Here is a 27279-nt window from a genome sequence, read left to right on the forward strand (position 1 = left end):
ATCGAACGCGCGTGGTTCGTTTGATTCGGATTGATTCAGAAAGGAGCAACAATCTTTCGCCGCTCTACGCTCGATAACCATTACCGTCCCCCGATCGAAGCTTAAGATCCGTTTAATTCTCCCCGACCCCCGGTAGCATTTCGTCGCAGAAAAGCATTCTCTAGATTTCGTCACAAAACACGAATTTCTGCCTCAGATTCCGATGCTTTTGCTTCATTTGGGGGGAATTCCAACGCCCAGAATCGCACGGACTGCGTTGTTACATGGAATGGCTGCGATTAGCTGCAATGTTTCTAATGCCGTTCACACGTATCGTGGTAACTTGTGAGGACAAAGGAATTAAAAGAGCCCTTCAGTCTTACTTTGTATTTGAGCAACATGGCCTGTTTGCGTGGCAAATAGTTCAGTTTTCTGCATGCTGTTGATGCGAATATACTGCATCCCTTGTTGAACTATTTGGTGCAATTTGCGATATATGTTTGTGTTTTGCGACTGCATTTGCCAAAATGTTTTAAGAGTGGGTTTACGTCACGTGTGAAACACGGCCTGTCGTCCCTGCGTTTCACGTAAACTACAGGAGTTTGACAGGCGAAAAGACGGCATCATATAACAGCAGTATAACCCTGAGCAGGCGGGTTTAGTAGGTCGTGTCGTCACCGTAGTTTTAATGTGTTCGCGCTACACGTACAGCCTCGTTATAAGGGGCGATTGTTATGGAGGATCACAAGCGAAACGAGAAGGACAGAAAGACACGACGGCTCCACCCTCCCCATCGCGACGTCGTTGTCGTGAATTTTTAAACGCGAAATTGCTCCGTCGGGCGCTGTCGTATCGCCGCTCCACTGATGTAGGATGGACTTCCAGCCAATTACACCGGCGAAATTGGCGCCGTGATGGCATACTGGTTCGCCGACAGCTCTCAATCGAATGTTATCTGTCGAAATTGTCGGTGTCACGGTGTAGTCTGCCTTCTTTGGTTTCACGGGAGAGGATGGGGGTAATTTCGCGATTCCGTCGTTTGATCATTAAGTTTTTAGTGAAGTTGGTCGGTTTATGCTGGGAACCTTCGGTGTGTAACAAATGTCTGGTGTGCGGAGGTTGAACCTTGGTGTTGTTCCCGTCTCCTGTGAAGCAAACTTGTGTCAGAATGCAGCAGTTCAAACCGCAGGTCTTAGGTGCAGTGAAAAATAATTTAGTGTTTGATTGTGGAAGTTGCATCAGTTGTAGAAGTTGCGTCAGTTGTGGAAGTTGCATCAGTTGTGGAACAATTCAGCTCCATTAGTTAAAGACTTTATAGGTTGGGCAGTAATTCCACCATAGTTCAACCCGTTATTAATGCAAGAAACCAAGTTGTTCATATTCGCATCTCGCTCAGTCTTGTTCTGGAATTGCTGTTTGCTTACGTTGGTTCGTTTTATGAAATGCAACTCAAATATAGGATGACAAATAAGGAAATTACTCATAATTCTGAGAATACTATGAACCATCCCCTCTATTCTCACAACTTAAATATATTCCCCTGTTTTGTTTCAATTGAACTTGATCAGCCAACATTCTTTAATCAATTTTTATTACAGCAACTTAGCAAATCCACCACATACGCAACTGGTTAAAGATACCAGGGTGTTTTAGGGGTTGTAGGGTAACTTGTCGTTAATTACGTCATCCGCCTGTTCCACTGTACGAATACCGCGCTCTCATGGTAACGGAAATGACGACGTCGGATGAGCGAGGCGAAATGTTCATGTGGGAATCGAGCGCTCATCTTACCTTACATAAGATGAGGGACTTCCTAATGCGGAGTGTTGCGCAACCCAAGCTGCAAGTTCTAATTCCGAAGCGGACGATATCAGGTGAATACACTTATACCTTAGTTTGTTTCATATCCGTGATATATTCGAGTAATGCAAGCTCGCAATTAATGCGGAATCCGCAATCAATATTATATATTAGGAAATATCCCGCTTGACCTCGTGTGAAAATAAGGTTGAATATTTCCTTTACAACAAACCTATCCTGGGGGCGACCCGGCAAACAACATATTTCTTATGTTCGGTTCACTGTTGGTTACCGCGAGGTTGTTTTGAGTAAATCGTATCGTGGCTCAACGGTTGTCGGTTGTTTAAAAAACTTATCTTAAATCTGTTGCGCTGTGAAAGGAATCCGAGATCAACCTTTGCTGAAATGTTGAGCGCATGAAAAAACACAGAGAAAAACTTGTCCGTTTTCTGTGTTTTTTGGGGTTCAATTCCGTTTTTTTTTTACCAAACGAGGCTTAGGGTGTTAATTGACCCAATATTATGATGGCTCGATTTTTAAATTTATTCAAACCCTGGTTTGGAATAAAGGTGTGAACGATAACTTTCAATGACTCGAAATCCTTCCACAATTTACAAAGGTGGGGCCACCAGTCAACAGAAATAACTTCCACCCGTTGATATTTTGGGATTTAAAACCCGCCCCGACCATAAATATTTATAAATTAATACATGACTCGCAAATGACGTGGTTTAAATTTCAAACATCCTCGCAAACTAATTGCCTTCGCCCTCTCCGTCTTTGTTTATTCATCACCGGATGTAAATCTCTTACAACTGCACACGCACCTGCAGGCTATTGTGACATCACAATGGGTCGGTTACAAATGTCGACAATGGTGTTTATGGGCAACAAACGATAAAGAATAATGGAATAATAAGAAGTTGAAACTGCGGTTCAATAGCGGTTGTTTGAGGAGACGCGTTGATAGGTTATGTTTGCTCCGGTAATTTGCACATATTACATGATGGGTTCCTGCTTTAGAACTCCTGCAATATAATGTGTTTTACTGGATGTACGGGTACATTACATTGTTATACGAAGGTCATGGTGTGCAAACGACGGACGTAATATTTCAATCCAGAATATAAATCGATAAGCTTCAAAAAATTAAAAATAAAATTTCGATGATGAAATTTGTAGCCTGCTTGTTCCTGCTCTCATTTGCATCGTTATATGCAAATCAACTCCTCAAGTGATACTAGTTAGTTGCCGCGGGCACTGAAAAAGCTCTTTTCGAGAGAATACATTTGCTGACGTAACATCAATATTAGATTGGTTGACTTTGTGTATCATTGAGATCACGTGTCACAAAGATGTTTCTTCTTTCATTGTGTTTTAAACAATCAACTAATTGTCCCAATTTCCATTGACAGTTCCTCACCATCGGTCGAAGCGATTTCATCAGCTCCAATCCAAACCACGTGACCCGAACGCCAGCCCTCACCTCCTCATGGTAGCGCCACCCAGCGACTGCCGATACAGACTCATGGCCGGCCCTCAGGGGGCGTACAAGGACGTGCCGTCGAACGGGGAGATGTTGCGACACCCAGTGACGCATTTGAACAACTCGCACACTCCGCAGAATCACCATGGCAACGTGTGGCAAGATAGCTTAAATTTTGTTCCTGGACCGGAGTACATCCACCAGATATCAACTATCGCGGCTATGGCTTGGTCTGACTGTTCGCAAGCTACAGAAAAGCTAAGAAGAATATACGAACAAACGGCATTGTTGAGTCAAAACCCGATGGTAAACCCGTGCGCTCCTCCTTCCATTCAAACCCACGAGTTCAGCAACAAGTTGAAATCGTTTCCTCCGATCCAGCCGCAAGAAATGTTTAAATTCGACCAAAAACCCGCGAAATCTTTCTACGATGAACGGACTTGGGAGCTACCCTCGGTCTACTGCGCATGCGCAGTGTGCCAGATGACAAAACGCGCGAAAAGTTCGTTGAACAGCCAACGAAGTAAGGGGGAGGTTAGCAAGCACGCTCAACAGCAAGCTTACATCAAGCAACAGAGTTTGGTGGACAGACAAGCGATTGCTGCCGGTTTGGCGTCCGGGAACACTGGACGGCGCCACCACAACAATAATAAAAGAACACATTCGCCCGAGGAGAACAAGTACCAGATGCCCCGACGCAAAACGGCGAAACACGAACATGTGACAGTTGCTAAGCAACACTCGCGTCCCGCTACCGGGCATTCCTTCTTAAATCAAGCGCTACATGGTGGTGGCGGACAACTGCTCTCGTACGTTGGCACCGGAGCCCAGCACCCCCTGCCTGACGATACGTCATACCTCACTCAGAACCTGATCATGTCTGGTTTCCAAAACCCGGCAACCGGATCTACGTATATGACGTCATCAGGAGATGTCGTCACTCCCAGAGAGTTAATGGTGACCCCATCATTCGAAAGTCAGTTTTTTGGGGCCGGGCAGAACCCTGGTGGAATTTTGAATAACTTCTCGAGTTTTCTGCCTCCGCGAATTTTGAATGCGCTCGAATAGCTGCATTAACATCTTGACTTTCCCGCCATAAACCGTCCCTTACTCACACTGTTGTCCCGCTGCTGCTGCTGTGTCCGCTGTCACAAAAGTGTAAATCCCTTACAATTGCGGTGTTAAGCTTGCTGGTAAATCCCGCCACGGTTTTTCAAGATTGCATCGTTTACGTACTGCTAGCTCTGATGTTCCACATTCAACTGCACATTCTCACAAGCGCATTATGACGTCACTGTTAGCTTATTGTTGCTTCACACTTGCCGCTGAACGTGGGTATTGTTCGTTGTAAAGCTCTTGAAACGTTATTGTGACTTGGGAGAAGATTTTCATGTCAATGTACACATTTGACGCAATGCATTTGCACCCTACGGCGATCCCAAATTATTCTTAATTCAGTTTTCATCAAGGGCACTGAAATGCCAACGGAAAACTTCAAACAAAATATTTAAAACTGCTTTTTATTATGTAAGAATTTACCATACTCGTGATAAGATCGAGACCCTGAGTAGTTGGGATGGTCGGTGTATCTCCCGCATCTGTATCGCTTTCATGCAAATCATCAGTTTGTACACGAAACTGGTGTTTACGTGGAGCGGGATTTCACAATCGGATGGATGGCTCAGAAATTATGCCGACCCGAGGTTGTAATACCGAGCGTTTTAACTATTGTGTGTCAACATCAGTTGGGTTTGCAGTTATCTGCCTTGCTGGGAAGATGGCAATTTTCGTATTTTGGTGTGCACGATTAGACGTAATCCATACATTCCCTTTACGAGATACCATCTTTCAGGCAATGGTTAGAGCTATTATAGCGTGTGTTCAGCAAAGATGGATGGATTCACGGCCTTGTTTAGGTCCAAACATCACAAGGTCTAGAAAAAGTGCTGCACGATTGTTGAAAATTGCAAGGCGTCGACCCTGTCATTATTTCCTCTTGAACTGCGTCATTTTCTCATTTCTTCTCGGCTTAGAATTGCCACAAGCCTCTCTCACAAGCAGTGTTACCATCTTCTCCGTATATTTTATTGCTTTTGCGTTTGTCTTGTGTACGAACTTTAAATTATATGAACCCGGAAATATGGAGTGTGGTCGATTAAAGTCAAGTCATTTTTTTAAAATTCAGATAAATACGTGGGGGTGCAAAAATGTAGAGGAAATACAGCAGAAATTGAAAGTCGAGATTCATGACCAATTGTTCAAACAATTATAAGAACGCTTTGCTCAGCAACACGATAAAACGTGAAAATGATCCAGAAAATTCAAAACAATTTGGAGAACACTTGTAGCATCAAACTCACTTGCGAAATATCATAGACAGCAAGACACACGTTTGCATCACAACAAGACTTACTCAGGTGTTTTTGCCAACTTTAGGTAAACCACAAAGAAAAACGTAGGTCGCGGGTTCGAACCTCACCGAATGCGGGATTAAATATTCCAACCCTTCAGCACCATCTAGTGCAGTACTTCCCAACCTTTTTCAGTTCGCGACCCACTTTTAATGTAAGTTTTATTGTTCGACCCACAATCAGATATGACCAATGCGATAATTTCATGATCAAATAGAAAACTGTAACATTTAGAAATAGCTTCGCGACCCACTGGTTGGGAAGCACTGATCTAGTATGTGAAAAAGATGAAAGTGCGGACAATTCTTGGTCTTATCGTGCAACAAGAAGGTTAAACCCGGGAAGCCTAATAGGGAATTAATTATCACAAATTATGTTGGAAAATATTGCGCTTCAACCTACAGGAAACCCATGTTCTTTTGCTATAAAAATAATTACTCGAGGCGGAAAGTTAAAATGGGGTCAAAGTAAGCAGGAGAAAAACCTAAAATGGTTTCTGATTAAAACCCAATAAAGTGTCCCCAGGCATTCATAAGCCAGCATCCACTATATTGACACACACGCACACACACACACACACACACACACACACACACACACACACACACACACACACACACACACACACGACACGCGCACACCGCGATATAAAAGCACACAGTAACTTTCATTCAACAATTGAGGTGCGGTTACAATCGGTAATATTGCACCAAAACAAAAATGATAAAACTACAACAAACTATCTCAAGGTCATTGATTACACTTCAAGGTCATTTATATTCCGCGCCTTCAGCATTTATTGTTCGTTGGTAGCCGTGGACACTGCAAGAGCTCTTCAAGTTTGAAGAGATTACATTTGCTGTGTTAAATTGGACGTTGGTTCGGTCATGTTGAAGGTCATTCCAAGGTCATAGATATGGTTTTCTTTCAGTAAGTTTGGGATCATATTTAATAACTCGACTCGTCCTTTCGCCGTCACTCGAGACAAATTCGTAACACTTCTCCTCATCCTCGAACGCCATTGGCTGGCCGTTGAAGCATTCCGACCAATCAGAAGCCTCCTCGCCGTTGTTGATGGCACGCATTTTATAGGCGAACCCCGGATACAAACCACATATCTCCAATGTAAGTTTGTTGAATCTGTGGATAGGAGACGTGGTGAAGGAGAAGTATGTCATGAACAGATAAAGTTTGTGGAAGAATTTCTTATAGTTTAACAATCTTGCCATAATCAAATGCAGACGAATCCAATAAGTCATTGACCCCAACTTTTACATCAACTCAAACAGCTTGAAGGTCATGACCGCATGGTTTATTATATAAACAACATATAGTATATTGTTTGTTGACTCACCTGACACCAGGTGGCGGTATACGGTACTTAATCCCCATCATTTTCAACCTGGGCAGTTCTTTGTAACCAACAACATTCGCGAACTCGCTCCAATCCTGGTACTTCATGTATCGCAGTTTCCGGGATTCCCCTTCTTCCCATGCGGCCTTGCGACAAAATCAAGAGTTGGAAAAATAATTAGATATCGTTGTTTGCACGATAAAATCGACCAATTAGAGAAATTTGATTTCGCTTAAAATCACCTTGTGCCACGCCCTCTCTGCAAACGCAATCAAGCGTGGAAAAAGCTGCGAATGAGCGACAGCCACGTCACGAACAAGTTCCGACCAGAGTTGTGCTTGCATTCCAACTATGTTTTCCGGCCGGTCAAGTTTTACTCGTTCATCGACTATTCTGTCAGATTCCTCAGCTGGGAGGTTAAACGCATGTAGTTATGTATTAAGACAAGTGTGCCAACTTGGCGGTACTCGGGCCAAATTAGGGCCACCACGGCCGGTTTTGTTGCCCTTGTTAATCTTGTTCAGGGAATAAAATCAAAAAATAATCAATTGACCGTCTTAAAAACCTTTCAAGTTCGGGTATTACCCTTTATTAACGTGACTTTTGAAAACATAGAAATATTATGCGAAGATAAACATAGAAATATTATGCGAAGATAAACATAGAAATATATTAAGGGCGGGGACGACTGAAGCGTGAAGACAATTTAACGACTTCTGCTCATGCGCCCCCAACACGCAACATCACGTGTACAACAACAACACAACCCGAATATAGGAGGCACCTGTGTATGGGACAGAGCTGTAGTCGAGTTTCGCGTTGGCGAACAATTCCTCCGGAGTAAACCCAAACACATTCTTGTCATCTGAATATCGTGTCGCCCAGAACAATCCAACCTCCTCTGGGTCCGGTTCCTGGGGGTGGTCGAAGTAGAAATGAGTTGCCATCGACAATATCACCTGACGTAACAATAAACTGTGACGTTATTGCATTATGACGTAAAGGCTTTCAAAGTAGTTGAAACTTGGGTCAAAAACGTGCACATGAGGTAGCGACGTAGTTAAATATTCGTAAATATGGCAAAATGAAAAGAATTCGTAATTGCGTTTTGCGACATTTTTACAAAAGTAATTGATTATTTAGAGAGAGTTAAACCATCTCAAATTACTAAAATCAAATAAAACTCTTTGCTGAAATGTTCCAGCGTTGTTTTCTAATGTTCAGGAAAGTGTTGGTTAAATGAGGGGAATTCCCACCTTGTAACCTGCATTGGCGAGTCTGTGGCTCCGTTCAGCATTTTTGCTTTTCCAGTTTGCGTTGTTCCAAGCGTACGCCATCACATCAACATCGTAGAAAGAACGTTTGTCGAAAGGTTCATTCTGGGGCATCCTGGACATAATGAAATAATTGTGGTTCTACTTCTAGCCAACTTTCGTTTCAACGCTCAATATAGCTTCTCACCAAACTGTGCCAGGGAAAAACGGATTAATTTATAACAGGGAACTCACTGCAGCGCGCCATCCTCCCAAACTCCCATGGAAATATCATTTTTTTTGCTGACGATTTGTGAAACTCTTCGGAGGAAATACTCCTGTAGCTCTGTGTAGCTGAAATATACATGGAATTAAATCTACGTTGGCCACATAAAAAAAAAGAATTAATACGAAGACGAAAAAGCATATAGCATGTAAAGAAACAAACCTAATTAAGCAGGATAAACTTCAATCAGGTTCATTAGCACGAATCAGGCCGCGCGCTTATGATGAGATGCCCATAAATTTATGACCCCAGAAGAGGTCAAATATAATCTAGATATTTTTTGAGGTTAAAACGGACTTTGCTTCACAACGAATTTACAATAACCACGATGTTTACAAACCTGTTCGGAAAATTATCAGTGGACTCGATAAACTTTCTGCAAATAGGGGAATCCCGCCACGAGTTTCTCGCGACCTCGTCCCCTCCCACGTGGAAGGTTCTGATTGGTTGAATCTCAGAGTGAAGATCAATCAGTGTGTCCAAGATTTTCTCCACAAATCTACGTCAGCAAATAGAAATCATACAAAGGTTATCAACCGAAATATAATGCGGTTGAAAACATACGATTTGAAAAGACTTCCTACATGAGGCGTTAGTTAACATACAATCATAAGAAGAAACAAAGGTATTTGTTTTGTCACAAACGCCATTGTTACGATTATCTTTATTATTATGATAACATCCGTTTATTTACTGGGAGACGTTCAATCACAGCCTCAACACGGGCCTGGACTTGAAGGCATCAAGCCTAAACATAGCCTAACGATCGCGACAGATGTTGTTACGTCACAATGGATAAGACGCAATCGAGCACCTGAACGTGGATTCCATGCAAGGGTTCATGGCGTTGTTTCTGTAATGTTGAACAGACATTGCTGGGGAGGAATCATCGAAATCACACAGAAGGAATTCCTGTGCTTTCTCACCGTCGAGTTGTTTCATGAAACGGTGAAATCTGAAAATATTCAAGTAGATTTCATACCTAAATGATGTAAACCACACCTGTAACAACACAACACACAATTCAAACAGCAAATACTTAAAACGACAAAACAGCAAGGTGTAGCGGAAGTGATTGTCGCGCTGTGTTTCATAATAATTAAAACTATTAAGGCCACAATAACAAAAGGTAACGACTTTGAAAAGTTTACTGAGAAATGTTTTTATGTTGAGTGTTGTTGATATAGGGATATAGTGATTGTGTGGGGACAGCTCGGTTGAGTTTGAATGGTCGGTGTGAGTTAATGGAGGAATTGTACTGACGGCAACCCGGCTTTAGAATATTACCTAGTTTAAAGTTTGATGAAGTCGGTTTGAAATCAGTGTTTGTCGGCCCGTGTTCTCAACTAAATACCAACGCATATAATACACGTGTTGCAAAATCATGCCAACGCCCAGTTAGTTGACATAAAAACAACATCTGATATTAAACAAATCTTGTTAAATTGTACGGTTGTTGAAGATGATATTTGGTGATATGCCCTTGGAAGTATTGTTGTCAGGATTTGCGATTAGTTAGAGCATAGAGATCATATGAACGTTTGATTAATATCAGGTGACAGTTTAAAAAAGTTTTAGAAACACCCAAAAATTTCTGTTTGTTCACAAAACAAAGTCATTTAAGTTCGTCGTATGTTTATTTAAACGATTCTTTTCACACGAAAATATTAAAATAATATTTACCAAACCTTCTACACATTGTGTGGAATATTTGTACAAGTAAAAACAAAGGAAAATTCATCTTTGTTCAATGCTTGTAAACAGATGAGCTCAGACTTAACCGGTAAAGAAAATATTTTAACCTCTGAGGATTAGACAGAGTCTCGGAATTTCTAATGATCCTTTTTTTCCAGCAGTTTTTCCCACTTTCTACGTTTGTGGAAAAGCAACCACGTCAAATTGTATTTCTTTAACAAGCAAATTGAAAACCACATTACCTTGCCTCCATAGACTTAATAGCAGCGTGGGAATGTCCGGGCATGTCAACCTCCGGTATAACTTGTATGTGATTGTCCGCAGCTGTCTGTAGAATCTTCTTGTATTCGTCAGTTGAGTAGAATCCACTACCTGTGGTAGTACATTAAATATCACAAACATTAATAATATGGTATCCGTTATATTTAGGAGTAATTTGTTAATACGAGCTCTCAAAACATTCTTGTAACTAAGCATCCGTGCCTTCACCGGTTACGTTAAGAGTTTAATACCTACCTGGTTTAGTGTCGTAAGGTCCCGAACCCAGGGCTGGGAAAATGCACTCAGCTTCATCTGCAGTGTGGCATCTATAACAGGAACATGGGAATACAGGAGATTAATTATGGGATGCCACAGATACCATAAATTCAGGGTACGGTACGTGTTGTTTTTAATTAAAACGCAAATTTTCCCAAACTAAAAACCATTTAGCAGAATAATATAAGTAGAAATATTTGCGGATCAAACAACAATGTGAGTTTTTGTGACGTCATAAATCGCCTGATATCGTGAAGACCGGGTTTAGGAAGTGGTTTCATACGAGATGGAAATTTGTATAAATGCGACACATCACAACACAATGGAAGCTACAAATGGGATCGAAACCGTGAACTCCGCAACCAACACTTCCTTGTGTGACGTCACAAACCTCCTAGATCCAACTTGTGTTAGTTCCGGTAGATCAGGAACTTCTAGCCTCCAGCCCTCATCATCGGAAAGGTGGAAATGAAGTCTGTTCAGCTTGAACATCGCCATCCCCTGCCGACAAACATCACACGGTATCTTTAATCTGAGTAATATAACCAACTACGTCACCACCTTTATAATGCCGGTGACGTCATCGACCGATAAGAAGTTTCGTGCAACGTCAAGGTGAAGTCCCCTGTATCCAAATCTTGGGGCATCCTGACAATAAAAATCAGATCGAGATTTACAAGACCAATAAGCTCTGACGATTGTGGTATGTTGTGGCATGTTGTGGTACGTTGTGGTAATTCATGACAACATTGTGGTTTCCTCTGCATGTTTCATAAGGTCATGTTTGTTTGTCCTTTACAACGACCAGACAAGCAAATAATGTCACAATGCAATGCTACTGAACAACATGATGTATTCACATTGAACCTATCTGTAGAATGCACAGATGTATCTACATGGCAGTGAACTAAAATATATTATTATTTTACAAAAAAAATATTATTACAAATACTTTAGCATCAAAATGTGAAATACATGTTGCATTATCACCAGGTTAAAGATGTACTTACTGTAAATCATAAAATAAGGAGTTTAAGAACACCACACAATGTTCACAAACTCCTTATTCACAAAACCACCACCCACATAATCCCACAAATACCCACATATCCTTCCTGTTGTACACATAATCCTTCCTATTACACACAGTGAGAGATTTTCATGTACCAAGCCAAAACATATATTTTTAATCATCCTGGATATCACCTGTCAGTGAAATTGTTTGGCACAAGACTCCCAAGACAGCCCACATTTTATTGGGTTATTAGTAATATTTACATGCAAACCTAACCCTTCCAGATATGTTTAACTTGCAAATCCATCTTATGCAAAACACAAATAAAATAAATATGCTACAAATAACTAACAAGGATTACCTTGATGGTAGCATGGGGCAGAGTAAGGCCTGTAATTCCTTTGCTATTGGTTGCAAGAGATTTTAATGTTTGTAGTGCATAAAATACACCAGTGGAATGAGGAGCTTGAATCGATATCAAGGGTCTAAAAAGCTCATGATTAATGTGAGTAAAATGAAAATATAAAAGTTTCACACAGAGGAAGCAAACATGAAATAAACGTTCCTTCCAGAACTGGTTTTTTTTGTGTCATTTGTCTGTCATTGACCCAATTTTTTTAGAAATGTCACAAAAAATAAAAGCCGTTTCGGACACAATGTCCCAAAGGAAATTTGGCTGGTAGATTATTCAAGTTGCTTACATTTTTGCGAACGAAAGTATTATACCTTAAATGACCAAAATTAATTGAAAATATCCTAAATTTTTGCTGGCATTTCGGTCATTTGACAGAAATTGTTTAGTGAAAAAAAAAACCCAGTTCCAGAATTAAGAATTTCCAGCTCGTGTTATATTTTCCGGTTTGCAGAAAATATTCCGTGTGTAACACAGATGCACATACTTGATGCAGTTTACTTACAATGCTTGATCAATATTTAGTTGGTAAGCTTCGTTGCTATTTGGAACCTCGTCCGTGTCTATCTTCGACTTAATAAATCGGATTGCATGAGTTGGTGGGCAAGGTTCCTTCTCAGGCAGAACACTCAAGTGGAACAACTCTACACACATGATATACTTGTAGCAGTTTTTAAACAGTACTTCACATAGTATGTGGTTTACACTTCCAATGTACGGAATAATTGACCTTATTTGCATGCTCAAAGTGGGGGCGAAACTGCACAAAATGATCAACTTGGTAACACAAAGGTATTCTATCAGTAACATTAGAATATTTCATAAATGTTCAATCATTTATCGGTAAAATTTACCTCCAAACTTGTCAATTTCATCACCAAACTCTGGCACAGATTTGCAAACAACCCAATCCCCCGTTGACAAATCGACTGTTTTTTCTCGGTCTATAACAGATGAGATGGGAGTGGGTAGTATGCGGACAGGGGGTTCCCCTCTATCCAAAACATTGTACCTGAAATTGAGTGAACTTGTGTGAGAATAAGTGACCATAGAAATATAATCACATCTAATAAATGTTCGGCATAATTATAAAAATTGATAACACTTCTGGAAAATATCATGGAGACTTTATTGCACAATAAAGAAATACAAAACTTTTTAAACTTTAGTCAAGAATAAATTGTTACTGATGCTGCCAGGCATATTATATTGCTGAATACTGCCCTTCTGGCAAACTTTATTTTATTTACGATTCTCAACGTTTCGGTTGTTATGCAACAGCTTTCATCAGGAGGAAGAATGTAAGTTTAACAAAGTGGACACATTTGGGGCACATATAAACAAAAAGCGCTACGAAAGAAAGAAGAAGTGAAAAAACAATAAGAAAGCCCCTTTCTTTTGTAGCTTTGGGCAGTATTCAGCAATTTAGTCAAGAAATTTGGGTCATATTCACCCTGTATAAAATGCATTATGTTAAACATAATATTATTCTTACTTCACAAATCGTTGTGAGGGTAAAAATGGGTTGGAATTGTCCTGGTCGTCTCTTTTCCATTTGGACGGATGATTAAAATCGTTTACAAAAGAGAGAGTTTCATCATCGGTTGATTTAATAATGAGAGGTTTGCAGTTTGGCGATGACACATACCATCGTGGTAAAACGTAACACCTCGCTGCTATAGACGGCGAATTTACATTTACAACAACTGAAATGTCTGAAGATATTCCTGTGGGAAAAAAAATAAAAGTGATTTGTCATTTATTATGTCATCTATACAGTTTATACATGCATCAATACAGTTTATACCTTCAAAACTTCCAGAAGGTGTAAGTTTGAGTAAAGCGCCATCTAAATGCTCGAGAACAAACCCCGATCCTGGTAAATGATACGTTTTACGATAACGAAAATGACCTTCCTCGGGAAGGAACATATGGTTGAAGTAAATCGACCACTCGCCCTGCAAAAAATCAAAACCAAAAGTTGCCACTTGCTGGGATAAAAATAACCAAAGTAAAAATCTGATATTTGAGATATAATTTAAATACATCTTAGATAAATAGATAAATACACCTTATCATCAAAAGACAACAAACAAGAAAATAAAAACTAAAAAACGACATGAAATTACCTGAGGAATGAAACTTGATCCTTTGTTGGTTAAAATAATTTCATGATGGTTTTTTTCCCACCCAATGTTGCTCTGGACAACATATTTCACTTCCAAGTTTTCAGCAATATATTGAAGCACATGATCACCTGAAACAATTCATACATCATTTTGTGGAATTCTGTTTTCCAGACACCTTACTAAAAGTTAATGCTGCAGAGCCCTGCAACACAACAAGTAAACCACAAAAACACAACTGAAAACCCTTGCAATTTTTAAAGTGATAATTAGGTTCCTTCACCTACAAAATATAGTAAAATATAAACTTACCAGATTTTCCTCCTTGCATTCGCTTCATCATATCTTTTAAACGAAAATTGACACTTTGCATGTAAACAACCACACAAACACACGTAAGTAGCAGCAATAAGGCGGTAATCCTTCTTGTCCGAAGAAGGATTTTCATATCTTACGTCAGCATATTTGCTCTTATTCCGGAGCACCGTAAAACGTTTAATGTTTGGTAAAAGTAGAAACACATCAGCTGTTACAAAGTCAACAATCCCAAGCAAACAGACGTTAAGCGGCTCAACTTACGCCGGCACTAAACCATATTGACATGCTTCATTGCGCACGTCGTGGATTGTTTTGTTTGTTTACAATATTTTTAATATGATGTTTGTAGTTAAGTAAATAAGACCGTCAAATACAAAACTATGCTGAATAAAAAATCAACTATATTTGCAAATACTACAAATGTAAAAACTATTTTTTGGTCTGTTAATTTTTGAATTTTGAAAAAAAAATTATTGCAAAGATCTACGTTTGTGATCATAACATAAAGAAATGAATTAAGAAAACACTTTTTGCGAATGTTCAAGTATTGGAACAAAAAAAATACTCAAAACCATTTACTCAAAATTGTATCCTACTGTAGCGGATTAAGAAATCGACTTACAAATATTTGGCGTTGATGTTTGTTGTTAAGTTACGGAACGAAGCTTCATATTCAAAAGATATTTCCAGATATATCCAATGCCAAATATTACTGAAACTTTTAAAACCTTGATAAGATGGAAGTTTTAAATTACTCACTGATACTGACGCTCCAACTTTTGCTGTTGCTGTACGATTTAGTGATTAATGCAACAATTGAATTGATCAAGCCAACCAACGTCATTCAGCTTGTATTATTTATGTAAGTACAGTAATTGTGGTTTGTGTAAAATGGAGTTTAAAAGTGGGAAAAATGTTACTTTTATTTTTTAAACTGACATATATATGGTAATTTAAATGTGGGCCCACACCATCATAAAAAAAGAAAATTTTTTTTTTTGCAGTATTCAAGACACATGCATAGTTTTTACTTTGATTATTTTGTTCTTGGAGTTATTTAACACCACTACATTCCAAGCTGGATTTATCAAAGTGATGCTGCATAAGTTTAGGGTGGCGATCATTGTCACCTGCATATACCTCGGCTTATCAATTGGGATACAAGTCTGGACGCTGGTGCTGAAGTAAGACCCTGCTTGCATTAATTGACTGTTTTGATTATTATAAGAACAATAAACAACTGAAATTCTGATGGTAAAAATGTACAAAGTATCCTTTATAATTTATTTTTAATAATTGGTGAATTGATTTGCTAAAGATGTAATTTTTTAGGTGGGATGATCCAAATGCATATTTATTTGCACTTGGTGGTTATTACGTCCTGTACATCATACAGAGGGGATGGTCTCCAGTCTATTACTATTACTACAAGATAACAGCTTTAAGGCTGGGAGATTCAAGGTTTTACAAAAGTAGTGAATGGCTTCGAAATCAGATGTCCCCCAGATGAGATGTTTCTAATGTAACCTTATCATATAATATGGTTACTCAGTTACTAAATGAGTGTGGTACTTTAATGTGGTGGTAATCATCATCTCAATCACTGTGGATTGTTTTATTTTTTTGTATTATACACTTCTTTTTCTACAATGCCTGTGTTGAATTTATTGTTACAAGTAAATGACCAACACTACTGGTTTAGGATTGTTTTGTTATTTTCCATGGTCAGAAATTTTGCAACACAACTAATTCTATCCGTCAAACGCAATTTAACAAAAACAGTTATAAACAAACTTATTTGTAGCAGAGAAGTATGTTCTTTCTGACACAAATCAGTTGGTAGTTGAACCATGTTAGAAACAGGTCACATGTTTAATGAAAGAGTGGCTTAATCAGCTAACTTGTAGCTTGTTGCACACAAACTCCACAAGTAAATGACCGAGGTATCTCCAGTTATCAGCTTTTTCCATGATATATTCATGGCCCTAAATTGGTTAACACATCAGGAAGGTATTGGAAATGACGGTCGTTGCAGCAGACGCAGTGAAACTGGTGGTGGGATATATTTTTGCATTAACTACACCAAAAACGCCCAAGCGCCAATCGCTCGCTCGAAGTCGCATTTTTAAAAGCACGGAGAGAGAGAGAGAGTACAAGAGAAAAAAGCACGGTACAACGAGAGAAGGTGGAAAAAAGGAGAACTGAAAATACATGTTGCGTTCAAATTGGAGAATTTAGACAAAAGCAAAGGTTTTCCTGCTTCGTTTTAGTGATGAACAAAACTGGGATACAAATGCGAGTTCCATTTCCTAGTGTGGAATAGACGCAATTATAGGATGTACATTACCCGGAAATACATGATGACAACTATGTTACATGCCTTCTATCTGGTTCTGGAAACTCAGCATCACTCTAGTACAATATAAGTTAGGGGCGAAACGTCGGCAAGCGTTTCCAACATCAAAAGGATAAACACGGAATACAAGGGACGTACGTATCTGGCAAAGTTGCGATCCGAGTGAGACAAGTTCACATAAACACCTTCCTTCCGTTGGTTTACATTCAATCATCCGACATCTGATCGGCAAAATTACCGAGTAAGTTTACAATTGATGAATTCACCGGATGGGTGGTCGTTGGTTTTTTTTTAACACGACAAATCACAATTCCGACATATTAAGTGTTTATGTACAAATATCACAAAGTTCCGGGAAAAATGCGGTTTTTTTGAACTTCGATAAAAGTTAGGAATAAAACAAATTGAGACAATGGTGAAAAGGTATTGCCAGAAGTGAAAACGATAAAAATAACCAGGAAACCTTCCCAATTATGTCGTAATAAAGGCAACGCGATAAAACAAACGAAAATCGAAGCGAACGCGCCGGCCGACACAATAGATAAAGAATGCGAGTTTCGAAAGGAACACTTTGATCGCGAAATAGGGGAAACACCTTTAAACCACTTCGTTATGCTGGGTGGGAGGGAGGCCCACGTGACCTTAAAGGGTAACGAAATTATTGTTTCAAGCGGGTCGCTGATGGAAGAAACCGTAAGTTAGGAAAGCCAGGATATTAAGTTATATGCTGAAGCCAAAACTCGTAACGCCCCTAGTGGAGACAGGTGGCGCCACTCGGTAATACTGATCAACCAAGGTTTTTTAAGAAGTTTAAACGTTTATGCTGAGTTTAAAATACATAAATCAGACCAAAATTAAACACGTTTTCTGATTTCTTCTCCAATAAATCAACGCCCCGTCAACAACCGGCGTTTTCGTCTTTTTAACAAAAGGTTTACCACATATTATCAGGTAAAGTAGCAAAAAATAGTTCAAACGTCAGGTTTTTGTGACTCAATTTGACGGAGCCTGTTTTGCACAACGCCATGGAAAAGAAATTGTAAACAAGGCGCTTTACACCTTAAGGCTTTGAGAGGCGTAGAAGTGAAGCAGAGAGAAAGGGCACCAGAAAAACGTCGACACCACAAGCACAAGTATGTACGCGCAACGGCGACGTTAAAGCACTGAACGTTTTTAGGAAAGCTGCTCGGCCAGGTCACGTGACGCGAAAGCGCGGGAACTTCTCGGGAATTTTCAACAAAAGGCAAACTGTGTCACCAGTGTTTTTTAAAAAAACAATAATGTGAACCAGAATATTTCCAACCACATTGAAAATACATCTCGAGTCAATCACAGAGGCAAGCTTTACTTGGTTTAAGATGAATATGTTAAAATGCATGGTCTGTAATTCACACCTTGGTATAATTATGACGTATGAAGCGCAATGGAGCACCATTGGAGGGAGGGGGGGGGGGAGTTAAACAGCGGTTTGATGGAACACATCTTATACCTTGTCGATGTAAAACTGTTGCCACGGTGTTACGCGATGCTTTTAGTTATTCAAAATCATTTTTGTTTGTTCGTGTTGCCATGCCGACCCCAAAGAGACAAACACGTGGAAATCCCACCATGTAAAATCACAAAGTTCGGTTTCTGCTTCGATAAAAACAACTTAAAATTATCTAAAGGTTGAAAAAAGTTATTTTACAACTAACTGAAGGCGTATGGGTTATCTACAGCCCTCACGTGACTTGGCACTGTGACATCACCGTCGTTGACAAATGCAGTCTGTGACGTAACAGGGGCTGTCGAACTAATGCTGTTCATTGACTGTAATCCACTGGGACCTGCAACGTCACTGTCACATGATGCAGGCGATCGCTGATTGGTCGGTGAAGATGGATCGCTCACGTCGCCGCCAGTGGTCGGTTCGGTGTCTGCAGCTTCGTCAGTAGGGGCGCTAATGGGTTCTTGGTTTTCGCTTGTGTCAGCATTGGGGTCTGAGGATACAACAGATAGCATTTCAATAAAAAACATCGATAGAACATGGAATCCAACGTAAATAATGTTTCTGATCACTCAGGTCTGTGCGGCGAACCAAAAAGTTGGATTTGAAGTTTTCAACTTATTTCAGAAGTAACTTTTATTAAGGATGTGGCTTCAGAGGTTTCATATGAAGGTTGGCGGCTAAACCAGGACAGACGGTTTTGAAGAAAAGTGGTTGCATAACACCTGTTTACAATAAATAAACAAAGTTGCCAGTGCTGTTCGTCCGCATATCCAGACAGACAGGTTCCGTTTCTTAATCTCACTAGTTATAACCGGCAGCGTCACCACCATCTCTCTTTAAGCGCCTCACGACAACTTTAAACATGATACTTTACCAAGAGACTTGACCCAGTTTGAGGCGAGACTTGGTTTAAGAGATTTAAAATGACAGATTGTGAAACGAACTACATCGTCATTATGCCGCAACACGAACGCACTCAATATATAATAGCAGATAATCCAAGACTTTTGTCTGGTGCTCCTATATATTCACATGAGACAACAGGAATGTTGATATATATATAAACATGGTCGGCATATTAGGCGTGGAAAAATAAACCAGAATAACCAGATTGAAACCAAACGAACAATTAATCCATCCGTAATTTGAAGCAGGGATTTTGGATTGATTTGTTTCAACTATTCAATAAATTCCTGCCTGACCCCAAGTAAGCAACTGTCGTCTTAAATTAAAAACAATACCCCTTGTTACGTTGCACACACGGTAATGTTAGTAAACTGATACAAGTCACAATAGAAATCATAGGTGTTTTGTTTATCAACCCCCAACATTGCATTTGACAACCACAAATTTGGTCGCGAGCCATAGTTTTAGAACCTCTGTGGTTGAAATAAAAACAAGTTCGGCGGCAAACTAAAGTTGGAACCGTAAACTTATTTCACAATTTGCTACTTCAAATCAAAAACAAACGTTTGGAAAGGATTTGGGTTTGAATGAATACGAGCACTACAAGAAGCTGTAAAACAGGATGTTCCAAAACTATAATTTGGAAATCCGCCCGTGAGTGCAGTTGCGCAACGTACAGGGTTATATAACATAAGTTTGCCGCGAGGAGAGCGATATCCTGCGGTTTGAGAAGCCTTGAGGTTGATTCTATTTTAAACTTAACCGCTAGTGACACGGGATTCCGAACATGTTAACGCATTCATGATACAAAATACCTGTGCAAAATTCGAGGCAGGACAACGTCTTTTGCTACTTACACGTGAAAATGGAAAATTTTTTCAGTGTTAAAGATTTCCAGTATTCCAAACCACAGGTCTTCTAAAACTATGGCTCGCGACCAAATTTGTGGTCGTCAAATGCAATGTTGGGGGTTAATAAACAAAAATAACCACCATGGATTTAAAATGTGACGAATATTATTTTATTAACATTACCGTGCGGGCAACCTAACGAGGAGGAAGGGGGTACGTTTATTCTTTTTAAGTTTAGTTTCAAAACAGTTCCCAAGGAGCAATGTCCAGGGCTATGTTCATTAATATTTCCCCAAACTTGAAGATTTTATAAAGGGGTTCTGTGACTATAAAAAGGTTGGGATTTATAAATCCAAAGCCTAAGTGTCTTCCACAAAACCCGTGGAGTGACAAATATTCTGTTCAAACACTAGTTTTGAGACAAAGGTTCCAACTCGTCTTTCGGAAAGTGACTTACTGCAATTCTCGTTGATGACGTAATCGGTGAGATATACGTGTGTGGAACCTCCACTTTCGAGGGGAATGGAGTTGGATCGGAAATGCTCGAGCATGTCAAGGACAGAGTTAAACTTCAGGTGTTGAACTCTGCACTTCCCTCCAGTGTCGATGGATAAACGAAGATGCTGCAACAAAAATATTAAGTAAGAACTCTTGTCAACTATGACGTAATATTTCCCCAATTTTCTTGTCTATTGTCAGGGACAAGATTAATAGTTACTTGTGAGTTAGTAAAGGGGGAAAACGGCAGGTGTTGACTGCAGGACTTCCCCGGACAATTAAAAGTACAAGTGTCGAACGCATTCTTCTTGCTATATTTCGATGTAAAATAATTTTGTGAAACACTGTCCTGACAATAATTACTTCAGAGGTGTGAAAACCGGTAAACACAATAAAGCAGCAAGATTGAAGATAAAAGCCATGTTACACATCAGAAAAGTTAGATATTGACAGGATAAGGGATTGTGTAAGCGAGTTTGCTTGTAACAGTAGATAAGGGATTTGGTTGGATGTTGAACGTGGATTACGTCACAAGTAACCTTCCCACAATGCAACCTGTTCACACTATGCAGTGTTGCATGCCACAAATAATCAGATTAAACTGCGTGCATTCTTTAACTAAAATATGTTGGAAACACAAAAACAGACCAAGACTTCAAAAGTATTAATATTAAATTATCTGATGGAAAAGTTGCTGGAGCAAGATCCTGGACCAGGTTAACAGAATGCAATAAGTTGACATTGAACAACGCCGAACAGGTCGCACAATATAAACTTTACAAAGGGACATGGTAATTCTGCAGTTTATCTGTAATACTTGCCATATTGTTTCGCAATATTTTCAAACTATTGTTACAAGAAAAACTTTGGCGGGCAACAATTAAACCACCGACAGACATCACACCATGCTGGGCGTAATACGATCTATCATATCATACTAAGTGTTTCCTATACCGGCTTGCGCAGGCGCACCCACAATACTTATTATATCCTGCCATGAAGATCTTCGCTTGCAAGGCAACAAATTACACAAATGCAGCGAGTTTGCAACGAGCGAGTGAGCGAGTGAGCGAGCGAACCCAGCCCGCAAGATGCGGTCGACTGAATTTGTTAGCGAAACCATACAGATGGATTAAAGGAACGTCAGCACGGTGAACTCGAGACACGCGAACACCCCCCTTCGCTTGATATCAAGATTAACCGTCACTTACTTTCGAATGATCGACGTTTAACAGCGAATGTATAATTACGTCGCACTGTAGCAACCTAACTCACTAAAATAAACACACTGTGGCTAATATTGGTCACCACGCTTTTAAAGGAAAACAACTGATGAAAGAAAATGAAAACTTCACAAAAACAATAGAAAAGGTTTTACTTATCACTCAAATCATGTGATATACAGAAGAATCCTTCACACATGGTGAAGATGGCCACAAAAAAAAAAGTTTTTTTGTGAAAAACACTGACCTTGACACGACCTTGTACGTTGAAAGTGAGAACATGGCCGGCCTGGCGTGTTTCAGACAACCTCATGAGGAAAACCCCCTGTCTTCCACCAAGGACGAGTTGTGTTGCCCTTATCCTCGTCATGCTCATGTGATACCACGGGAAGTTAACGAGATCTTTGGGGAGGATCACTTCACTCCTCCTGGGTCCCCCCTCCTCTTCACTTTCTTCCATGGATGTTGAGGGAGTTAAAAGAGGGGCAGTTGCCTTTGAATCCCATGACCCGACTGTAAACAATTCTTTTTTAATGGTTGCTAAGCAGTACTTGCCAATGTACATTTTGTATGGATTTAAATAAAATTGGACAAAAAAAGAAGTTATTAAAATAGATAGAGGGCTTGACAAAAAATTAAATACATCCCAATGTGAAACTGTAAATCATAATAATTTGGCAAAAAAACAACTTTACAAAAAAAAGTTGACATATATGCGTTAAGGTATTTGATCACTTTTATGACATATATGCGTTAAGGTATTTGATCACTTTATGACATATATGTGTTAAGGTAAATATAACTTTGGTAAAATATTTAATGTAATGGAGAAGGCAGTCATACGTTGTGTTGTGGAAATACTTTGTGTGTCTTCATCCAAATTATTGACAAGTTCAGCCTTCCCCAAATTAGGGGGGGTCGTGGAAAAGTCGCTCATCTGAAAATAGATTTCGTATTTCAATATGGGAACTAAACGGAATGATGTCATCAAGCAAGAATGACCGCATTAACTTGCACTAAGTCACAAAATAATGTTTACATTGATAAAAACACAACACAGCATCTTGTAAAAATCCTGCAACGCTTATTATATGCAATTTAGGGAAAGTACCTGTTGACCAGTATCATCACTGGATGTCACGTCTGTACCAGAGTTTGGGGGACTCTCCCTAAACCGTTCTGGTAGAAATGGTAGTTTGTGACATTCGTAGACGTGAAGCCTAAAACATGGAACTTGGCTTAGTTGATTGACAATGGGGTAAATATAGTTGTAAGCTAAATATGAACCCGGGTTGATCAAACCTGTGAGAAGCTTGCTCAGGTATGCGGCAAAATATATCATTTATAATGTTGTATTCTATTACAGCAATTGTTGTTTTCCCTCAGGACACGGATTAAAAGCAAACACTGTTCAGAAGCCAAAACAGCCCCGAATTAAAGCAATTTCACTTCATCTAACCAAGGCCACCTGTTGTTTTCGTTAATAACTTTAACAGACTTAAAAGTTTGGTATGCCGCAAACAAAATAAAGGGATTGTGTGCCGGTGACCTAAAAGGTTTAAGAACCCTGTTATGAACTATTAACAAACAAAAAATGTCTTCATAAATATATCAAAAATGTGTCCTTATCTCCACATGGTTTAGGTATAAATAATCCACCCATATTACTTTTTATGTCCAGCTTTTATGCTGCATTCCTCAATCTCCGATAACCATGTCGCAAAATCCAAATCACCGTTAAGTTTCACGACATATTCACTTCCACTTGCCTGAAAAATCACACAGAATTTATTCAAACATTAAAAACAGTTTTTGTTTTCAATCTACACAGAGCGGCAAGTTTTTATTACATTTGTACAAAGCACTATTATTGTCATAACAGTCTTTTTATTTCTGTTGCCTTGTAATTTGCAGAAACCAAAATATCAAAATATTAAAATATCATTATTGAAAATAACACTGGGGTTCTTAGCGTAGAAATAATGCAACTTGATTGTTTTGAGGTGTGAAACCACTACATTTACCAATGTTAATTTCTTTAAACTGGATTAAATATAATGTGACAAAGTTAGAACTTTGAAAGTGAAATAGAGTAGACATAGCCGATAACCTGTCTGGAAGTTTCTGAAATGAAATTACAGATCGTTTTAAGTGCCATACAAAACTCACAACCCATAATTACCAAAATAGCAGCCACATGCGAATGCTATTTTTATGGGCCAGATACCGCAAGTTAAACTGTACACACCATATTTGGCAGAGGGACTTGAAAATTAAACATTTTTCTTACAAAATTTACATGGAAAAAGTGTTTTGTTGCATTTGTATCAAGTTGGGCATAATTTGATGGTAGTGTATTGTGGGCAGTGACAATAATCTTTTCAATGGAGATAAGATTACATCCTATGGGCATGAGACAATAGAATTGGTCTAGTTCTGATGTGGAGAATGGCACGTAGACTAACACCAATATTTAACACTTAATATTGATCACATGTTGAATATAACATTCAACAAAAATTCTGTATCTAAACAACTGAACTTGCTGGTTATTGGCATACACACTATTTAAAGCTAAATCTCTAAAACTGTAAGAAAAACAAAAGTTTTTGATGATTAAATTTCCTTTTAAAACTATCTACATATCTACTACATACAATTACTTTCAACATATGTATTTCTATCCAGGTAAACTTTATATATTTAAAATTATCTCCTCTCCCTCTGATACCTCGGTAAATTTGTTCCTCATTCAACTCAGTAAACCACACAGAAAACCACGAGCAACCTTCATTTGAACTTTTGGCACAAGAGACTAACCTTGATAACGAACGTGTAGTCGATATCGGGCATTTCAACAGCAGTAGTTGGTCGAACTTCAGTGATGTCACAACCCATTATTGTGTATTTGGCCTTGGTGCTCTATCAGTTCAAAGTAGTAGATAAATGTTATGTCCTTACGGCAAATATATATTTGAAAGCCCTTTATAATGTTAGGTGTATATTTTATAAATACTGCGAACATGTTGCATGAAGTGACCCCTTTTGCTGCTCATGTTTTAATAATAAACTATAGTTATGATCACAATCATATTTTTCTCAAACAGTCAAATGGTGGGCTTTAAAATCAGACTGAAATATCCATTGTTCCATGATTATTACAACTCCAAACAAGGTGGATAGTATTGACATAGAGTAACATAAGAAAACACATCACTATTAACTTATATACGTAGATTTATACTTAAATGTTAAACAAATTTTGTTTGTCAGTTTGTTGCTGGTATTGGCAGGCATAATGTTAACTCCGTTCACTGGCATGTCGGAAACAAGTTGGCTGTGATGCCAGTGAACATAATAATCTAAATACGATAGCTAAGATTGCCAAGTAAGGATCCTTACAGTGGACCGATCCTGCTTTGTCATGCAATAGCATAAAACATTTCTGCAAAAACTTTGTTTAAATTATAAACCCACAAATAGTTACCTTAGTTGGAGAAAATATCTCGATTAAGTAATCTTTCTCGAACTGTGTTAAGACCATCCGGGACCTCTGGAAAGCCATATTTTCCCCCGGTAGAGTTTGCCCGATCACAAGATAGCTAGCAGGCATGTCGATTCGAACTGACACGTCTTGTGGAGGCTTTTCAGGAAAACTGCTAAAGCCCTGAAAAAAACAAGATTTGGACATTTTTGCTGCAGCTCGTCAAAAAACTCTAAATTGGAAAAACTTCTTTTCATACTTTGATTCTACTTGTGCTTCCACGTCTGAGGCGATTCCAGACATTTGAAACAAAACCTTTATTTGATGCATCCCCATTTTCTTTGTAATATCCAACATCATCCTCTGACTTCGTTCTGCTTTTTGGTTTTTGACTTGATTTCATTGAAATTCCACGTTTCTTTGGTTTCTTCTTTTTGAAAACATCTGAGTTGTCCTCGTTAATTTGCTCCAATGCACCATCATCGGCACTCATTCGTCGATTTCTTGAAACATCTTCTTTTTCCTCCATCAGTTTGTTAAGACTGGAATTGCACAATTGTTTTGACAAACCATTCACAACTGCCTCACTGTTCCCAACATCTTTTATACTTTCACCGTTATGTTGGGATGCATCGACCAAAAATCTATCAAAGTCAGATTGCATTTCTTTGCGATAGTCTTTCCCTGGGTTGGTGCTCTGCGTACAACCCACATCCATGGAAACCAGTCCATTGTTAAGGTTGTCCAGGCGATGTGATTCCCTGAGGAAGCAATCCTGGAAATGCGCCACATACTTTTCAGAGATTAAGCTGCATAAGCTAGCTTGAAACGTGCAGATATTATGTTGCTCAAGGAAAGGCTGTAGCGCGGCGATAAGGCGCCGTGCATTGATGAATGCTTGTGACTCATAGAGTTGCACAACTTTCCAGTCATTTAACAGAAGCATCGCATTGGGAGGAAGGTTGGCCGGTGTGATCCCATCCATTGCCGGTGCCCATCCAGATGTTCCTGCGGTTATGCTTTTATTGTTAAGTTATGCTGTTGTATGAATAAAGTAGATTGTCAAGAAAGACAACAGGATTAAAATAGTTTTTTAAGTACAAGACAATATGATCTACAACCAAGCAGACTTGAAAAGCTTGTTTTTTTGTGTTATGTGAAGTACAAAACACCGATTTTGGAAAAAAAAATTCTGAATAAAAACAACCTCTGGACACATTAGCGTTTTTAGCAATGCTAAAAATTAGATTAAACTAGAATTGGAGCTTACTAAATTTTTCCGAGTTAAATTAGAGTTCTGTAATTTTGCTCTAATTTGTTAAACTGGAGAACAAAATTTTCTATAATTGCCCAAATCTGCAACAAACATATGCCAATAGATATCTGTGCACAAAATGCACTGTGGAATAGTTAAAGATATGCAACCTCTTATTATTACAGTGTGCTAACTAGGGAAGAAAGCAATCAATATTATTAGATTATTGCATACCAGTGTTACGACAAGGTTTACATGCGACAAACGATTATATCTTGTATTTTATGAGCCAACTTTTGAAATGCTGATTTTCTTTGTTAACTTAGCCTATTGCGTGTGTACGTTTCTTATATAAAAAATATTTGCTTGCTACGTTTGCAAAACGAAACTATACAATAGCATTCTAACCACAGCATTACATTGCAATATGAACTGATGTTGCAACTACAACTAAAAATACAAACACAATTGCATTACAAGTAAAATCGAAACAATCCTTTGTGATATAATAAAGGCTCACAGCATTGCTGCAAAACTTCGCCAAC

At 39.0% G+C, this 27279-nt stretch overlaps 4 protein-coding genes across 5 annotated transcripts; 2 read left to right on the forward strand and 2 right to left on the reverse strand.

The window, feature by feature from the left end:
- The first annotated feature begins 1581 nt into the window (after window positions 1-1581).
- On the forward strand, window positions 1582-4709 carry LOC145897126 (uncharacterized). The gene is made up of 2 exons (XM_082985305.1): window positions 1582-1853; window positions 3195-4709. Exons 1-2 carry the CDS (start codon window positions 1700-1702, stop codon window positions 4331-4333), a joined length of 1293 nt encoding a protein of 430 aa, XP_082841431.1. The 5' UTR covers window positions 1582-1699; the 3' UTR covers window positions 4334-4709.
- A 195-nt stretch (window positions 4710-4904) lies between these two features.
- On the reverse strand, window positions 4905-14927 carry LOC145897123 (beta-hexosaminidase-like). 2 transcript variants are annotated; one of them, XM_082985304.1, is made up of 19 exons: window positions 14667-14927; window positions 14358-14485; window positions 14036-14186; window positions 13724-13955; window positions 13083-13240; window positions 12734-12872; window positions 12178-12301; window positions 11363-11449; window positions 11193-11302; window positions 10781-10851; window positions 10507-10636; window positions 9384-9524; window positions 8910-9068; window positions 8539-8637; window positions 8287-8419; window positions 7815-7989; window positions 7273-7439; window positions 7031-7176; window positions 4905-6816 (listed from the first exon to the last, which is right to left on the reverse strand). In XM_082985304.1, exons 1-19 carry the CDS (start codon window positions 14800-14802, stop codon window positions 6585-6587), a joined length of 2718 nt encoding a protein of 905 aa, XP_082841430.1. In that variant the 5' UTR covers window positions 14803-14927; the 3' UTR covers window positions 4905-6584. The 2 variants fall into 2 exon arrangements, with proteins under 2 accessions (XP_082841430.1, XP_082841429.1); XM_082985303.1 differs by having other exon boundaries at window positions 5333-6816; window positions 10507-10632; window positions 10777-10851.
- A 390-nt stretch (window positions 14928-15317) lies between these two features.
- On the forward strand, window positions 15318-16324 carry LOC145898865 (transmembrane protein 138-like). Its single transcript, XM_082987508.1, has 3 exons — window positions 15318-15534; window positions 15677-15856; window positions 16005-16324. Exons 1-3 carry the CDS (start codon window positions 15410-15412, stop codon window positions 16180-16182), a joined length of 483 nt encoding a protein of 160 aa, XP_082843634.1. The 5' UTR covers window positions 15318-15409; the 3' UTR covers window positions 16183-16324.
- A 406-nt stretch (window positions 16325-16730) lies between these two features.
- LOC145897729 (uncharacterized) lies at window positions 16731-26513 on the reverse strand. Its single transcript, XM_082986136.1, has 9 exons — window positions 25739-26513; window positions 25483-25662; window positions 24816-24917; window positions 23664-23764; window positions 23107-23215; window positions 22839-22932; window positions 22243-22508; window positions 20732-20897; window positions 16731-19007 (listed from the first exon to the last, which is right to left on the reverse strand). Exons 1-9 carry the CDS (start codon window positions 26462-26464, stop codon window positions 18718-18720), a joined length of 2034 nt encoding a protein of 677 aa, XP_082842262.1. The 5' UTR covers window positions 26465-26513; the 3' UTR covers window positions 16731-18717.
- Window positions 26514-27279: the final 766 nt, after the last annotated feature.

The sequence above is a fragment of the Ascidia mentula genome, chromosome 4 (assembly GCF_947561715.1).
Source record: "Ascidia mentula chromosome 4, kaAscMent1.1, whole genome shotgun sequence".
Lineage (NCBI taxonomy): Eukaryota > Metazoa > Chordata > Ascidiacea > Phlebobranchia > Ascidiidae > Ascidia > Ascidia mentula.

Bases quoted from the DNA above. Each gene is read 5' to 3' on its own strand.
- LOC145897126 (XM_082985305.1), top strand. From the start codon at position 1,700: ATGGTAACGGAAATGACGACGTCGGATGAGCGAGGCGAAATGTTCATG. The intron at 1,854-3,194 runs GTGAATACACTT...TTCCATTGACAG, and splicing joins TCCGAAGCGGACGATATCAG to TTCCTCACCATCGGTCGAAG.
- LOC145897123 (XM_082985304.1), bottom strand. From the start codon at position 14,802: ATGAAAATCCTTCTTCGGACAAGAAGGATTACCGCCTTATTGCTGCTA. The intron at 12,302-12,733 runs GTAAGTAAACTG...TGAGCTTTTTAG, and splicing joins CTAAATATTGATCAAGCATT to ACCCTTGATATCGATTCAAG. The intron at 8,420-8,538 runs GTGAGTTCCCTG...CATTATGTCCAG, and splicing joins TGGGAGGATGGCGCGCTGCA to GATGCCCCAGAATGAACCTT.
- LOC145898865 (XM_082987508.1), top strand. From the start codon at position 15,410: ATGGAAGTTTTAAATTACTCACTGATACTGACGCTCCAACTTTTGCTG. The intron at 15,535-15,676 runs GTAAGTACAGTA...TTTTTTTTGCAG, and splicing joins ATTCAGCTTGTATTATTTAT to TATTCAAGACACATGCATAG. The intron at 15,857-16,004 runs GTAAGACCCTGC...GTAATTTTTTAG, and splicing joins GTCTGGACGCTGGTGCTGAA to GTGGGATGATCCAAATGCAT.
- LOC145897729 (XM_082986136.1), bottom strand. From the start codon at position 26,464: ATGGATGGGATCACACCGGCCAACCTTCCTCCCAATGCGATGCTTCTG. The intron at 25,663-25,738 runs GTATGAAAAGAA...TGTTTTTTTCAG, and splicing joins GAAGCACAAGTAGAATCAAA to GGCTTTAGCAGTTTTCCTGA. The intron at 22,509-22,838 runs GTATGACTGCCT...AATTGTTTACAG, and splicing joins AAGTATTTCCACAACACAAC to TCGGGTCATGGGATTCAAAG.